General features: G+C 41.4%; 1 protein-coding gene across 3 annotated transcripts in view; it reads left to right on the forward strand.

Moving 5' to 3' along the window:
* The window catches only part of GALNT18 (polypeptide N-acetylgalactosaminyltransferase 18), a 225,186-nt gene that overhangs the window by 15,421 nt on the left and 193,385 nt on the right, over positions 1 to 16,380 (forward strand). The window contains exons 1-2 of one of the 3 annotated variants that reach the window (XM_085063107.1): positions 9,193 to 9,496; positions 9,643 to 9,908. The exons of 1 other annotated variant lie outside the window; for it this stretch is intronic. In XM_085063107.1, the coding sequence (XP_084919233.1) occupies positions 9,674 to 9,908 (235 nt within the window). In that variant the 5' untranslated portion in view covers positions 9,193 to 9,496; positions 9,643 to 9,673. Of the gene's footprint in view, positions 1 to 9,192; positions 9,497 to 9,642; positions 9,909 to 16,380 lie in introns of those variants that run through there. One more of the 3 variants, XM_085063106.1, reaches the window with a different exon arrangement.

A 16,380-nucleotide genomic window follows, 5' to 3' on the forward strand; every position in this document is an offset into this window, starting at 1 on the left:
CAGTGTTTCCAGCTGCATGGTAACTCTTCCCTCTAAAATGGTTGTGTTTCTTGTTTTTGCTACAACTTTTCATTGCAGTGAAAGGCTAATGCTTTGAAAAGCCCAGTCCTCTCAAGCTAAGCAAAATCTCGGGGAAACTGGTGCTCCATTTCTTCATGTTAAAAGTACCAAGTTATTTTCCTTAGTTTGTTTTTCACTGTGATTTACATATAACTCTTTAAGCTCAAAGACACATTGTGAGTTCTCTGAAAAAGTTAATGCTACTCTATGTTTTGAGGTTACTTTGATTTGTCACATCACTTTGCCAGGGCTTGACTGGGTTTGAGTGTCTCTGTAACTGAGAATTTGTTGACTTCCATGGAGGATTCAGTGAACTTCTTAAGGCTTTCATGAGCAGTTCATGCTTCAAGTTGATCTTGAAATTTTAGAAGTGAAATTATTTGTGTTTCATCTCAACATGTTGAAGGATGTTTCTAACCTATGTAGACATCTTAATCCCTGTCCATGTCAAACATGGAGATATCTTGATTTGTGGCACCATGAAGATGTCACAGAAGAGGAAATGTTCGCTGTTTGCAGGTTTCACTAAATGATATTTGAAGTGCTCTTTAGTGCTTAATTGGTTGTGCTGATGAATATGGAACATATGAATCCCATGGGGGAAAAAAAAATGCAAGGAGTGTGAGAGTTCCACAGCAGAAGATTATGTGCATGTGACTGCAATGTACACCACAGGGAAGATTGTTCTTTAGTAGGGAAACAACAGTCTTCTATGGTTGGAACTGCAGAGGAGATTCTACAAACTTTTTTTTTTTTTTTTGTGTGGTTACAAGCCTTTATTCAAAACTAAGGTTCACAAGTTGTCTGAAGCTTATGCTTTAAAATATTCTCTTCAGCAGTTCTAAAATCTGTTGTTCTACCTGACTCCAGAAACACCTAGAAATTTGCAAATCCTGTAGTGGGTGATCTCCATTTGCTGGTGCCATACTGGTTCCTGAAAAAACTCTTGGCTCTAATCCAATGCTTGCTCTGCAGGCTTCCTTTTCTATTCATTTGGTAATTTCTGTAAGCATCTCTCTTTGTTTGTAAACAAAAGGAAAAGTCTGTTGGAAGTATTAATATGTTACTCCTTTGCTGCTGTTCTGGAGTTCAATGTGCAGAACCGCTGCTCCCTGCATCCTGTCTTGTAGGGAACAGTAAAAGACCACAGCAATGTATGGAAAATCTGAACTTTAGTGAACTTGAAGCTTCTTGAAAGCTATGACTTGGGGGGAAAAGACTACTAGGATGCTTTTGCCTTAAACAAAAAACAAAACAAAAAACCCAAAAAACCAGCTTTTTTTGAACTCGAAAAGCTACAATTTCTACCTAAAAAGGTTCCTAAAAACCTATGACTGAGAAGGAGGGGTTTGCATCTGCTCCCTCTTGTCCTTGCCCACCTCAGAGAAGTGTGGCAATGACCTTCAGGCAGTAGAAGAGGCTGTGCCAATGAGGGCTGCTCAGTTTTAGAGCATTTGAAGGGGCTGCTCTCCTTATTCTTTCTATCCTTCTACTAAAGAGAGCAGCAGTTCAGCAAAAACCTGCTGGTTTGTGTCACAGACTGTCTGTACGAGACGAAAGGTCAAGAAATAGCCTGGAGAAAAGGCTGAGGCTGGAAAGCAGAAGATGATTTGTACTGGAGGAGCTTTTTAGGAAGCACAGCCTCACCTTTGAAGACAGACTTGGAGCAGCCCATGCAAGGCAGTTCTGGGATGTGGCTGCTTTTGCAGCAGGAGAATCGCAAGGACCCTTCAAGTCCTAGAGCCCTCAAGGCAGAGGAGAATGGAACTCAAAAGTAACAGAAGTTGTGTCTGAAGGTTAAGATTGGATACTGCATCCAGACCTCATTGCAGGTTTACATTTTTTCTTAAAATCTGTAGCAACTTAAGAGCAAAGTAATCCACAAACCCCTGAGGTGATGGGGTTATACAAATCTGAACTGTTGGCATTACAAGACCATTCCCTCTGCAGTTCCTCAGAGCAGGGCACAGGTGTTTTGTTAGACATTCTTGGAGCAGAGTGATATTCCAGGCCTAACTAAATAAAAACTTCAATCTCCTCTCATACTGTGAGAGCTGTTATAATACTAAGCTGGACTGAAAGCTTTTTTGCTGTGAAGTCAGTTCTGTTTAAAAGTGGCACAAGGGCTTTCTTTTTTGTTTCAGTGGGGTGCTGCTGGTTGTGGTTTTTATGCAATGAGCAGATCAGATAAAAAGTAACTCCTGGACATCACCAAATCCTTTAAAAACTAACCAAAGATACACCCAAAGCAGAATACCTTTACATCTATCTAAGAAAGAGAATTAATTACTAACATATTTTAGGTATTTTAAGGTGAATTGTTCGTTTGCTTAAGCTGTGGCTGCAGTATCTAATGAAAAAAATGTGTCATATGGAAAATTGTTTCAGCAGTCTCAAGTTCTAGAATCTATGTTTCAGCTAAATTGCATACTTGGATACAAATTTGGCAAGAGTATCAACAGAAACTTTCATGCATTTACTCTAACCAGTGGCTGAAGGACAGCTGGCTAAATCTCACCTTTTAAATTATTTGGATAATGTTGATTGGGAAATGGAAGAGTTAAACCAATTGATTTCACCGGCACTGTCCTTCAATGGTGTCTGTCCTACCTGACATTAAACCACTAAACCAGCATAATACAATTTTTTATAAATTCTGATTGAACAATAAACTGTACCTACAGAAGAAATTAATTAGTTCTAACCATCAATTTGGATTAAAAAGGACAATTATTTAACATTCCATTTTCTCAGATATCTGCTTTGAGTTTACAGTCACTTCTGAAGTTCAACCCTTCTAATCCTCAGTAGTGGTTTCATTTACCTCTCTTTACTCTGGCATAATGCTCTTGAATGCTTCAGTGTCAATTCCTCTGAAACAGTATGAAGATCCAAGCCTTCAGAAAAGAGAGAATTTGGAAGAAATAATCTCCCTCTGTGTGGCAGAAATGGGAGGAAATTGAGTATTCCAGATTTTTAGGCTTCTTTTAAGGAATTTCTGTCTAGAAAAGTAGTTCTCTAATGAGCAATTGAAGGAAGTCACTTTCCACCTATTAAATAATTTTTTTCCTTTTTTGAGACATCAGAGGACATGCATAATGATAGTTGATGCTGGATTCAATTGGTACTTGGGCTGCAAAGCCTTCCCAGGAGTTTGCTCTCCAAAGGCTCTTGACACCCATTATGCTTAAGGAGAAGCTCCATTCATGCATTAAAAACTGATTAAGACAGAAAGGGCAAAGAATAGGAAGAAATCATCAGTTTCCAAAGAGAAGACAGTCATGAGCAGGGGAGGTTGGGATCTGCATTGTTCAGCATATGCAGATGTGATCAGACAAGCATGTAAATAGTGAGGATACCACAGCCTTAGTAATTTCTAAAGCCAACTGCAAAAGGTGGGAGAAGCCATGACCCTGAATGACAAGTTGATGAAATAGCAAAATTACAAAACTTAATTGAAGTATGGAGTTCCTGTCATGTGAGAAGGGGCTGCATACATGAGACTCACATTGGCCAAGAGCTGCCTAAGAAGGGAGTCTGTGATAGTCCTGCACAATCTGTCCATGTGTCTTTGGACTATGAGAAGGGACCAGTTCAGAACTTTGGGAATTTGTAATTGCTGGCACAGTTAATGTAAGCAATTGCTTGCAACCACTGACACAGACAGCCCTTAAGCCATTAAATGTGTTGAAGCTTTTCCAGGCAAAGCCTGGCAAAAGGGCTGTTCTTGTCCCTCAATATTCAGAGCTAGACAGTATTTGGAAATAGGATATTTGGCTGCCTCAGCTTTTGATTGACATAGTACAATGATTTGTATAATTATAGTTAAAGATTGGAAAAAAACAGCATTGAGGAATGGTTTGAGAAAGCCAAGATTTCTAGATATCTCAAATTATTTTACATTTACTACCTTTTTTTTTTTTTTTTTGCATCTGATTATAGAAAGATTCAGAGATTGAGTGGGCTGCAATCTCGGGAAGTCTGTTTCAAATGTTTCCAAGGTTTAACACCCAAAAATGAAGAGACTTGAAGCTGCTTAGGGACAAGGTTGTCATTGGAGGTGTAGGGTGTAGACGTATGACAGCTTTGAAGAGAACAGAACATAATGCTTCTCTGAGAAACTGTAGACATGCCATTTGCAAATGACCATATGTTGCATCTTTTAGTCCTGCTGGTGAATTGCTGGTCACAAATGAGTCACTTGAGATGGATTAACTCAGAGTTTTGTGGCAAAAAAATGGTGCAGTGTAATGCTGCCAGAAAAAAAAATAAATCATACCAGCACATAAAAGTAAATAATAAAGCAGCATAGCAGAGATCAATTACAGCAGAAAGTGATTTTTGATGGTTTTGATAGAAAAACATTTTGGAAAGACAAATGGACAAGATAAGCCTGGCAAACACTGAGAATTGAAAATGCCATCTGGAAACAGAAAATACAGACATGAATTTTATAGCAACTGTATAAAAGAGCTGGAAAATGCCTTCTAAGCCATGAATCGGGTGATGGAGAAGACAACAAGCATCCATGTGCCCCTAGCTCTTTGCAGGTTGCTTTTTAATCTGAGGAGGGTGTAGCCAAGCAGGGTTGGCCTCTCAGGCAAGCAGGGACAGGATGAGAGCACACTGCCTGAAGCTGCATCATGGGAGGTTCAGGTTTGACATCAGGAGGATTTTCTTCACAGAAGGAGTGTTCAGAAATGGAAAAGGGCTGCCCAGGGAGGTGGTGGAGTCACTGTCCCTGCAGGTGTTTAAGGAATGACTGGATGTGACACTCAGTGCCATGGTCTGGGTGACACAGGGGTGTTGGGTCAGAGGTTGGAATGGATGATTTCGGAGGTCGTTTACAACCTGGGGGATTCTGTGATTCATGGATGTGGTTATGTGAATGCCATTGGATGTCTGTGTTAGACACCACATTAACTCCTCCCTGGGGGGCTGCAGTGGCCACATGGAGCTGAGTTTTGCTGTAGTTGGTGTTCTGCTGGGCAGTCTTTGCCAAGAAGTGAATGAGGAGCCCTGCGTGACCTAAATGAGTTGGTGATGGCTAAAAATGTCACAAAGGGTGATGTGTCACAGAACTACTGTAAACTGGAAAGTGGTGATTTGTAAATGAGGGGTGGAAAAGGTATCAGGGAATAATGGTAAAAGGACGAAGCAGATATGGACCCAAATAAGGCAAGAGAGAAAGAGTAACAGGGAAGAGGGAAAATGCCAGAGGAATGAAGATGATGATAATGTGTCCCAGCATAACAGGGAAAAGTAATTCTTATTTTTCTCTTGTTTTCCTTCTTCCTACTATTCATTCATTCATACATTCATTCATTCATTCATCTTTTTTTTTCCTATTTTTCTTCCTTTTTTGTTGTTTTGCCTTTAGTTCATGTTCATTAGCTTACAACAGCCACTTAACAAATCCCTTACTCCAAAATCCAGCTCCAGAAAATGCAGACATCTCTGCAATACCTGCATGTGTCTTTTTATGATTTAATAAAATTTTAAGATTGGTTTAACATTAGAGAGAGTGATGACTAGGGACAATAGATAACAGAGATCATCGGATCACTTCTCTGGGGACTGAACTTCTGACCTTTACCTTCAAAGTACAGAAAGCTGCCTCTTTTGAGGAGCTAAAACCTCAGTTTTATAATTTGAACTATTGGGAAGAGCTCATTGGCAGAAGGGGTTATCTCTGCTCGAGATGTACAGGTCTTGATTTGTGTGTGCAGGCTCAGACATCAGAGCTTCCAAAAAAATTACCTTCTCAGAGTAATTCAGACTTTCCTAAATTTGTTTAGTCACCTCTCTCCACAATGTAAAATGCTGTGTTGCTTAGTGAGTGCCTCTGGACTTTTTTATCACCTTTCTGAACAAAAGATGTGATAACCACAGGTGAGAGGGAAGAAGTAATAGAAGAAAATCTCCTCAGACTAGATAATAATGAAGATTATATCTCCACAAACTAATAGGATTTCAAATAAGAATCTGAATAGAATGTGATAAAAATAAAGTTTAAAAGTTAAGCTTTTCCACCGATTTCTTACAAAGTATAAGAAATATAAGTATTTTTGGTTCTCATGTTTCAAGGACCATTTTACATGTAAAAATGCTTTAACCTGCATCAAAATGCAGTAATAAAAATATAGTTGTTAAACATTTCCCTTCCATGACTATAAGGATAAGTAAGAAATACTAACTGAATTACTTACAGGTCACTTTCCAGCTGCCACTTATCTTGCATCATTTACTGGATTGTGAGGGTAATTCCTCAGCACTGTTTGAAACTGAGCCTTTTTACAGCAGTGTAGCTGGGGGAAATCCACATTAAAGCCTGTAATACATACATGTTTTAAGAAATGTGAAATAATAATGTGAAATAATTTGCATAGCATGATATAGCAGAGCAGTATAAAATCAGGACACATATTTTAATTACCTGCACAGTGGATTGTACTGCCTCAAGTTTAAACACCTGAATCAGAAAACACCACTTTGATTTAAAAGAAAATATTTCATAGACCTTGTGCTCCTATGTTCAAAAAAGAAACATTTAGGGGTTTTACCACCTAATACTCTCCCTGACTATAATGTGAGGCTGGCAGTATTTCTATTCTCCCATTGTTGCTTCTTCTGTTTTTGTTCCCATTAAACTATAAAAGTGGACTGCATATGTTTTTAAGTAATACATTGCACAAAGGGGTCTCATCTGGATTGCAGTACTAAACAATAAATCAAAAGGACAAAACCATCCAATTTCTAAATGGCTTAAACTTGGATACCTCCAACTTTGTATAAGCACATAAAAGAAGACTTTTAAAGAGACCTGTCTAGAATGTTATTACCAAAGACATGAAAACAAGTGCATTTTTTGTGTATCAAAACATCTTGAGGCTTCCCTATGAAGTCTATTTTAAGAGTAGCTTCAGTAAAATCAAGGCTCAAGTGAGGAGACAGGAGTGCAGCTTTGGTAGTAGGAGAATGTGGTTATAAATGAAAATGTATTTTAAACATGATTAGAGAGCCGATGGGAACAAAAGGCTAATGAACTATTTATAGTTACTGTAGGTTAATCAATTATGTCCTGTTATAAGCAACCTATTAAGCTTGTGAGACACATTATCCATCTTTTTCCAAATGCTTGTGTCACTTCTAGGTGTGCTTACATTAATTAGTAACAAGTACGGTTCATATTTGTTTATAAAAGCAGTTAGTTATTAGTATTTTATAAACTTCCATGGAAAATATGGCTTATTAATGCTTGCTACTCATCCCTTACCTGGATTGATTTCAGATAAGTTGTGCTTTACATTGAGAAGTCCCAGGCTAAGTCCTGGACTCTGCCTAAATTGCTGAAGAATTTATATTTTGTGACCGCAGGCAGGGTTTACAAAGATTAAAGCAAGTCTAGATAACACTATTATTAAAGGCTTCAGCCACAGCACTTCCTGCTCTCGTTTGCTACCTGAAGCAAAGCTGTAACACTGAAGTGTTACACAAAGATAGGAAATAGGAAAATAAATGATGGTGTAGACAAACATTCATTGCAGACCAAGTGGATTAACTGATGTACATGGTGAAACTGTTCTAGTATATTCTGTCAGTGTTGTGTCTTTTACAAAGGTTGAACTCGTTCATTGACTGGTTTGTCCAGCAAACTTCCCTGTATTGTTAAAAATATTTTTTCTTGAAATGTAAATATTGTTTTCTCATTCAAATAACTTCTGTTATATATTCCAATTTCTAAAGGAGTTTTCTTGGGCTCACCTCTTTCAGTGTCACCAGTGAGGAAGTACTTCTAAACTGGCCAAAATTTCAGTTAGTTTTCAGAGAGGCTCAGAAGACTGAGGAGGCAGTTTGTTTTTTCAGCTTTGTTGGCAGAGTTGACTGTAGCTTCCTTCTATTGGTGCTGGTTTGTATGTGCCTGGGTATTTGTAAATTTTACTGTTTCTATGGAGTACCAACTGATGGAAAGGAAGAAGTCATCCTGCCTTTTGGCAGGACACTTGCCTGCCTTCTCTCTTGGAGACTGGGTCTTGCTTGCAATTAATTTCAAAATAATGACCCCAAGCCTCTAAGACAAATCATCTGCTTTTACTCCTCTTAAGATATTGCCATGTACATTCGGGTTATTGCAGGGTTTGAACACTCACATATTTATGCTTCAGAGTAGTAAGTCCTGGCGCCTGCTGTGCTTTCTGCACACGGGCAAACCCTGGCGGCACCATCAGTTCTGAGGCGTGACTACATAGTGCAGGCAAACTCCAACATTTGATACTCTTGCTTTCATTGGATAAGTGTTTAAAATAATTTCAGAATGTTAATTAACACGTGTCTCATTGTTTCTAATCCTGGATATGCTGGTTACATTTCTGTCTTGAGTCTATCAAAAGAAAATGATCTCATAGAGTACAAAAGTCCCCACTTAATAGGAATGGAAAAGATTCATCATGCGCCTTCTCTCAAATCAGTGAGATTTAATATTGAGAGGAATTTGCCTTTTTAATGGGTTTTCAAAAGTGATGTAAAATGTGAGGAGAGGAAAGCAGTATGGGTATACTGAGCTAAATTGTGAGTTACTGATACTGCCCCTGATACTGAAGCTAATTCAGGATGTTCTCTGATAGAACGTATCCCTGCGGAGGTGGGGGAGGCGATGAACGGATGGATACGGTGCTCGCTGGTGTGGATGCGATACCATTCGGTATCACCAGCCCACCTCGGCGGGGAGCGGGCACGCCAAGAGCCTCAGGGACAAACATATCGCAGCAGTGGGTGGTCGCTGGGAGCCGAGAGCTCCGCTGAGTCCAAGGCACGTCTCTGGTTTCGCCCCTCAGGCAAATGGACGCCTCTGGGTGTGAGCGGCGACACCGCCGCTCTCCCAGCCCCGGCGGCTGCCGCCCCTGCCTCTCCCGGCTGAGAATCCTTCGCGGCCAGCCCCGGGAATGGCAGGCAGGGAGGGAGGCGCCGGCCCGGCCCCCGCCCCGGCGGCAGCGCGGCGGAGGGGCCCCGGCGGCGCTCCGTGTGCGAGCGAGGAGCAGGTGGGTCCCGCCGCATCCCCGCCCCGCGCCCGCCCCGCCGCCCTGCGAGCATCCCCCGCGCCGGCGCCGCTCCTCATTGGAGCCTCCCGCTGTCAGTCGGCGCCCGGGAGAGCCCCGCTGCCCGGCTGGCTGCTCCCGAGGGCTGAGTCTGGAGCCGCGGCCGGTCGCGATGGGAAGCGGCGGCGGAGGGAACAAAGTTTGCCGCGCTCGGGCACTGGGCTGCCGGCGCCCGTGATGCCCGGGGCGGGGGGCGGTGCCTGAAGGCAGCGGGCAGCCGGGCGGCTGGCACGCCTCGCTGTCTGCTGTCGGCACTGCCATCGCAAAGTTTCAGCTATTTTCATGCACTCAAAGCCAGGATTCTAATTATCAGCCCTCCCCGCCCCCACCTCTCCTTCTAGGTAGGCGACAAGTATTTTTTTTTTGTTCTGTGGATTAGAGAACTTTTTGCATGGAAATTTACTGACTTCGGAGTGGTCTCCGTTTCGGGGAAAGGGGGGAGAGGATTTCTTTTCATCGAAGATTATTTTTGTTTTCTGGATCACAGGATTTTTGGAGCTATATGGAGGGATCTCAGGATGGTGTGCACCAGGAAAACCAAAACTTTAGTGTCCACTTGCGTGATTTTGAGTGGAATGACTAACATCGTCTGCCTGCTGTACGTGGGCTGGGTCACCAACTACATTGCCAGTGTTTATGTGAAAGTGCAGGAGCCGATCTCAGAAAAAAAGTTAGAGGAAGACAAAGGGGACACTTTAAGGATTATAGAAAGGCTGGACCATTTGGAAAATGTCATCAAGCAGCACATCCAAGGTACCACCTCACCCCGCTCGCTTGCCCTCCTCTCCCCTCTCCGCCCGCCGCTCGCCGTGTGCAGCCTCCATCCCCTCCCGCTGTGTGTCGGCTGCGTGTGCGTGTGTCGTGTCTGTCGCGATCGGCTGAGCCGTGGCCAGCCCGGAAGAGCCGGGGCTGCCGAGCGTGCGGCATGGCCGGGGGAGCCCTGCCGGAGCCCGGCCGGGGGAGCGGCGGAGGCGGGGGGACCTGCGGGAGCCATCCCCACCCGCGGGGCTCGGCCTGGGGCTGCGATAAACCTCAGCTCCCTGCCTGCCTCTGCCTTCCTCAATAAGGGGTCCGCGGCGAGGGCTCGGCGCCAAGACCTACTTGCTGTTATCGTCTTTTTAATATTTTTTAAATTAATTTTTAATTTTCTTCTATTTGTTATTTTTCAAAATGGGTTGCTGCGAGTGGAATTCTTGTTCTCCTCCCCCTATAAGCCTGACTCTACTAATCCGTGCTGAGTCTCTGTGTTCCTGGGGGTGATGAAGGTTTTCCCTTAGTGCTGCTGTAGTGCCGGGAGCCCCTTGGGATTATAACTGGGGCAATCTCTCTTTGTGTAATGTCTTTTAATTTGATCCCCTTTTAATGGGTGCTCTGGGAGACGTGCGCAAACAGTGGGAGATAATATGATGCTTTCCTGTGAGTTTGGGATTTTACATGACTTTTGCTTTACTGGGTGTTCTTTAGTGTCTTCATTTATATATTCATAATCTGCATGGCATCATAGTGTCACTCTCAGCCTGCCAAGTGGATTGGATAGCAAGGAGGCTTGAGGGTAGGTGAGAGCCTGTACACAATCTTTCTCTGCTTCTGCATAACCTCCACTGAATGCTCAAATCCCAATTCTAATCTCTCCTAAATCTGAAAAAGAGTAAACCATGTGGTGAAGGATACCTATCACCAGTGCAAAAAATCTTGCTCACTGCCAGACAGCTTTGACCAAGTGGTCTTCTGGGAATATGAACCAAGTGGAGCAAATAGGGTGTTTAATCCTGTAGGAGTTGAGCTTCCCTGTTACTCAATATACAAAACTTTGTAGTGCTGTTCAAACCCAGCCACTTTGCTTTGACTTGCATCAATATGTTTTAAAATATGGTATATCATCATTCATTTTGTATATGCATTCATTTCTTAGATAGTCTTGTCATCTTGCTCAAAGTAGTAAAATGCTGCTTTTCATTATTTTTTCCCCCTTTTTTCCCAGGAAAATGAGTTATAGCAGCTTCTTCAAGTTTTAAGTTCTATCATGCAGTCCTTAAGTTTTTCTTGATTTCTGAAATGGATTTCTAGAAGGAAATGTATTCTTGTCTGTGTGCCAGTGGAGTGCACTGTGGAAGCATATATGAAGGCAGGGGATTTTTCAAAAGGCTCTGGCTAAGAGTAAAACACACGAAGTTAATTGACTTTCCCTATGAGGAGGATAACTCCTTCAGGTTTGTTGGTGTGAAACTCAAATAGCCTTGTTTGTTTTCAAGGAAACTAACCATATTAGTGCCTTTGGTCAGTAGTTCTCAGAGTAGTAGGGAAAAGGCACACTTAATTCAAGGGAGAGTATAGCATGGATAAGAACATAAGCTTTTTTTTTTTTGGTGACTATCCATAAGCCAAACCAGAATGGTTTTTTCCTTAAATAATGCTTGCTTTAATGTTTAAGAGGGTCTTTCAAAATTAACTAAGTGAACAGTTTGTTAATAAGTACTAAAATATTGGGGGATGAGAAAAAAAAAAAGCTTTACAAACTTCTCATGCCTTATTGAAACTACTTCATTTTTAAGATAAATAAATAAAATAAGAATCCCAGATCCTTATCTCTAAGTGGATTTTCTGTATTTTACTTGCCAAATCATTATAACTGGGGTTCTCATATATCTGTGGCAGATACTGCAGAATAGGATATTACTTTAATCAGTTTTTGCTCAGAATTGTGAGATGCTGTGAATTCTGGGTTATGGTGCAAAACTTACTGAAGTTATTGGAAAAATTATCGCAAGCTTGACTGGGTTTGATTTGAACTTGAAGGTCAGATTTAAGAAATTACATGTTGGAGAGTTGTTCCCAGAAATTGGATAAACCAGCTGCTGTAATGGTTCTAGATGTGGTTATAAGGATTATCTGTAGTTTGCTGTTAAACTTTTCCTTGGACCACTTCTTTTTTGTGTTGGAGAGAGGTCTCAATAGCTCAGATGTTCTGCAGTGCTGAACACGCATGAAATTAGCACGGGTAATAGAATTACATTCCATAGGATATCCTGCAAATACTAGAGAGCTGTAGCTCCTGCATTTTACACGTGGGGTTGTGCTAATATTTCATTTTAATCTGCTTTCTGATTGAATTGTTTGATTAGATGCCATCTGGGAATTCCTTTAGCATATAAATTGCAATCTTGTAATATTTTATCAAGTGTCCTGGAAATGAGAAGGACTAAGATGTGCCTTAATATAAAACCCCTTTTAAAGTATGTCTTTTTAAAAAGACATTTTCACGGCAAGAAACATATCAGACTGAAAAACTATTTCCAGATGAGAGAGGTTCAGAAGGAATCAAAGCTTGCTTCCCTTGTGTTTGGAAAGAACAGTATGGACAGGGGAATCCTGGGCCACAGAAAGAATAATCTTGTGGACCTAAAACTTGATGCTGAAACTTGAGCTGACTGAAGCCTGGGAATTCTGAATTCTTGGCTTGTGGCCAGACACAGCTCACAAGGTGATTTTGGTCAAATGACTTTACCTTTTTGCAACAATGACCACCTGCATGATTTTCTGTGGCAGTAAGCTGTGGTGACTATGGTGTTAATTACATCTGAATGCTCCCCAGCCTCTTCCAAGGAGATTCGCCTCCTCCCCAGCCCAAATCTTCAGTAGGAGGCATATGCTCCATGCTAGCAGGCAGCCCACTGAGAGAAACTTTTAGTTCCCACCTCCTTTTGAGTTTGCAAACAGGATGGAGTCTTTTTTGAGATTAATTGTGTGTATGTGTTTATGTGTATGCAAGAAACTGAGTAAAAGACCAGATGGGTAGCTTGATGTGAAATGTAGCCCTTTTCATGCCTGGCAAAGGTGTGTGGCACTTGGACTGCCTAGTAGTACTGAGCTTTATTCCCAGAAAGTATACTTTAGAATGCTGAGGTTAACAAGTGTTAAATGAGATAAAAAACTGTTCTGTTGAGTTCACAATCACCAAAATGGCTCAAAAACCCACAAACACTCTCAAGTTATTAAAAGCAATACTAGAGTGCTTCAGACAGGTCGCAACATGTTGTTCATCTCAACAATGCATCGTGCATTGGCTCTGACACCAAATAGTTGCCCTAAGTCATAGGTGCAGTTGGAAGATCAGGTGAGTGGGCAGGCAGCTCTTAATCAGATACTTGGTTTATATCAGTGGCAAAGAGAAAACACTAGCAAAAAGGAAGAAATGCGTTGTTTTCTGCAGCCTCACTTCAAGCCATTGTAGTTCATAGTTTCATTTTCCTTGAAAAGCTAAGCTGTGATTAAACCAGTATCACTCAAAAATACCTCTGCATATTATCCTGTCTTATTATACAATGTAATTTTAGTGTTTTTCAGCTTTCCTTGTTTTAATCACATGATATTTATGTTCTAGAATTATATTAAAACATTATAAACTTTGAAGTCTATGACATGAACCTGTTTCCTTGTCCTCATCCCGTTTTTCCTCCCAACCCATTGGACCTTAACAAAATTACTAAATTACATGCAGTTAAGATGTTGACTAGAGCTAAACAGAAGTTGAAACACACAGTTCATTTCTGGACTAGCTGAATTCTTAGTTAAGGTCAATGGATGGTTCTAAAACATCTGTGTCTTACTAGGGCTTTGGTCCTTCATCCCTGCAAGCTGCTGCATCTGTTCTTGTCAGTGGAATATCAGGCACTGTGTGGACTTGGGAAAATTTGTGAGAGCAGAGTTGTTTATGTTATTTTTCATTCTGCTGCTTAGAATGATTCTCTGTGTGGATTTACTTGAGCTAATATTAGCTACCCCACAGTTGGATATCCAATCACCCTCTGTGGTCAGCTGGGGAACGAAGAGGTCTCCAGTGTGCGATTCACTTTGTCCCTGTGAGGTCAGGTGTTAGGGTGAAATGACTTGCTTTCAGAAACTGCATATTTTGAGCTTGGGAACTAGGTCAACCCACATTCTTAATTTTGGCCTGGGAGAGGTTGAAGTAAGTAAATGTTGTGTTTCTTATCTATCCTTTATTTCTCAAAATATATGTTTATGTCTCAAGCACAACAGAGAATGTCTTCTGTCTTTTGCAGCCTGGCTGACTATCCCTGACTGGGTTCTATAAAGTCAGCTCACTAGGATTCCAATGGCCACTCCACTATGCCTCGTACTCCTGAGGTACTTTCCCTTTGGGAATAATTAATTGCTAAATCCTCCCAGCTTATTTCCCTCAAGCTCAAAAGCAATTAGGCATGTTTATCACCCACTGCAGCGTATTTATTCTACTGAGAAACAACTGAACACCAGGCAGCAGCCCTGGGAGCACTCAGCTCTTGCTCCACTGCAGAGGGCTCTGTATTCCCTGTCTCTGTACCAGCAGAGACCTGCTGTCCCAACGTAGCTAATTGCGATGGAAGAACTACTTGCATATGTAAGACAGGCAGGATTAATCCCATTATTTTTCCTCTTTAGGCTGTGACTTCTCAAGTCATCTTAGATGGCTGCATGTCAGAGCAGATTAATTGGAATTTAACTTTCATGTTCCTCCATGCTTAGGGATGAGTGCACTAAAGAAACCTTAATATAGTTATTTCAGCTGGAAGACTTAATTTGCTGTAAATTTTCAAGCAATACTGGAGGTGCAGGTATTTCAAGGACAATCTACTGAAGACTTAATGTTGTTGATTACATTGACTACAACTTGATGGTATATTATTACTATTATTAAAATTACTTTTCTGTGCTTTTAATATGTTTAGCTTCCTTCTAATTATATTCTTGGTGGTTCTTACACTGGAAGTTTATGTCACTGGGGTTAGGATGCAGTGGCCAAAACTGAGGAGTGATAGTTTGGCCTTATTAACGTAAATGGATTTCATTACTGGATATTGAATGATTCCTTTCATGATTCAAGGTGTTTTCTTCAGAATGAGTTTTCTTTTATTTTTTTTTTTTATTTTTTTTATTTTTCATTTTCTTGGTTGTTATCTGGATTGCTCTGTTTCTTCAGGTGTGTACAATGGGAATGGCATGACAGATTTATTTGAGATTGTTTCTTTTGACAGAAACAGGAAAAGTTTTATTTGGCTACAGAGTGAGAGTGAATGATAGCTTTGTAGTTGGGAAGGGAATTGACCTGGATTCCATTTCCTTCAATCAAGACAATTTTTGTAGTTCACATGAAAGTCTTCAACAGAAGGTTAAAAAAATGGCTCAGGAGCAGAGCTGTGACTTCCATGCCCTCCACAAATTCTGTCATTGCTAAGCTAGAAAAGTTTGCCTTTTCCTCTGAAAAAGTTCATTTTTGTTGACATTTGTTATCTCTGCATAATGGCACAGCCTCAGTGGAAGGAAGGGAGTTTTTAGGGCAGTGTTTGAGCAGATGATATATGGGCTGAGCAGAGATGGAGAGAGCTGTTCTGCTTGGGGCTTTGCACTCAATGCTTCATTTGTGCCACACAGGTGTCACTTTGGGGAATGTTGCTCAGGTTGGCACAAGCAGCCTGCAGCTGTGCAGGGGCTCCAGCTGAGGTCTTTTTGCCTGCTTGTTATGCCTGTTTTAGTACTAATGAGTGATTTTTATCTGTATTCCCAAAATAGAGGTAAATATATCTGCAAAGATACATAAAGCAAGATCTGGGCACAGCTGCTGGGAATTGTGTGTAATGTGTGAGATCAGCTTGGTCCTGAAATCTCCTTCTCTCATGGCATCCCGTGAGACAGTTCTTGCCTCTCTCCAGCTAACATTGCTCCCTTGCCTGTGGCAAGATACAGAAGCAGTTTACTTTAATTCTGCATTCAAGAGAAATGTCTTGTCATCAGTCTTACACTGTGAAAGTTTTCATAAGCTGTGGAGTGATGGGATGAGCTGATATCACCCATCTGAATGTTAGAGACATGATGTGTAAAGAAAATTTGTGGTGATTTAAAAAGGCAAATATTGGGCTCAAATCTTTAGACAGCAGTGGCAGTTGTGAAGATGGCTTAGCTGCCTCCTGAGGATGCTGGGGAATACTTGGTTGTCATTGGAACAGCCCAGGAACTTGATCAGCAGCTATTAATCTATGGAGTGTGGAAAGGGACACAATGGGACATGAGTCCTCTACAGGTGGTTAATTGTTCACCTTGTTTCTTGCAGCCATAAGATTTTGGTGTCAGCCACACTTGGCCTGGAGATCAGAGGCTGGGCTCTTTGGTGTCTTGGGATTGTCCCTGAGTCCAGAGCAGTGGTGTAATTTACTGGCTCACAATTAATAAA

Source organism: Lichenostomus cassidix, chromosome 5, assembly GCF_008360975.1.
Source record: "Lichenostomus cassidix isolate B80296 chromosome 5, HeHo_3.0, whole genome shotgun sequence".
Taxonomy (NCBI): Eukaryota; Metazoa; Chordata; class Aves; order Passeriformes; family Meliphagidae; genus Lichenostomus; species Lichenostomus cassidix.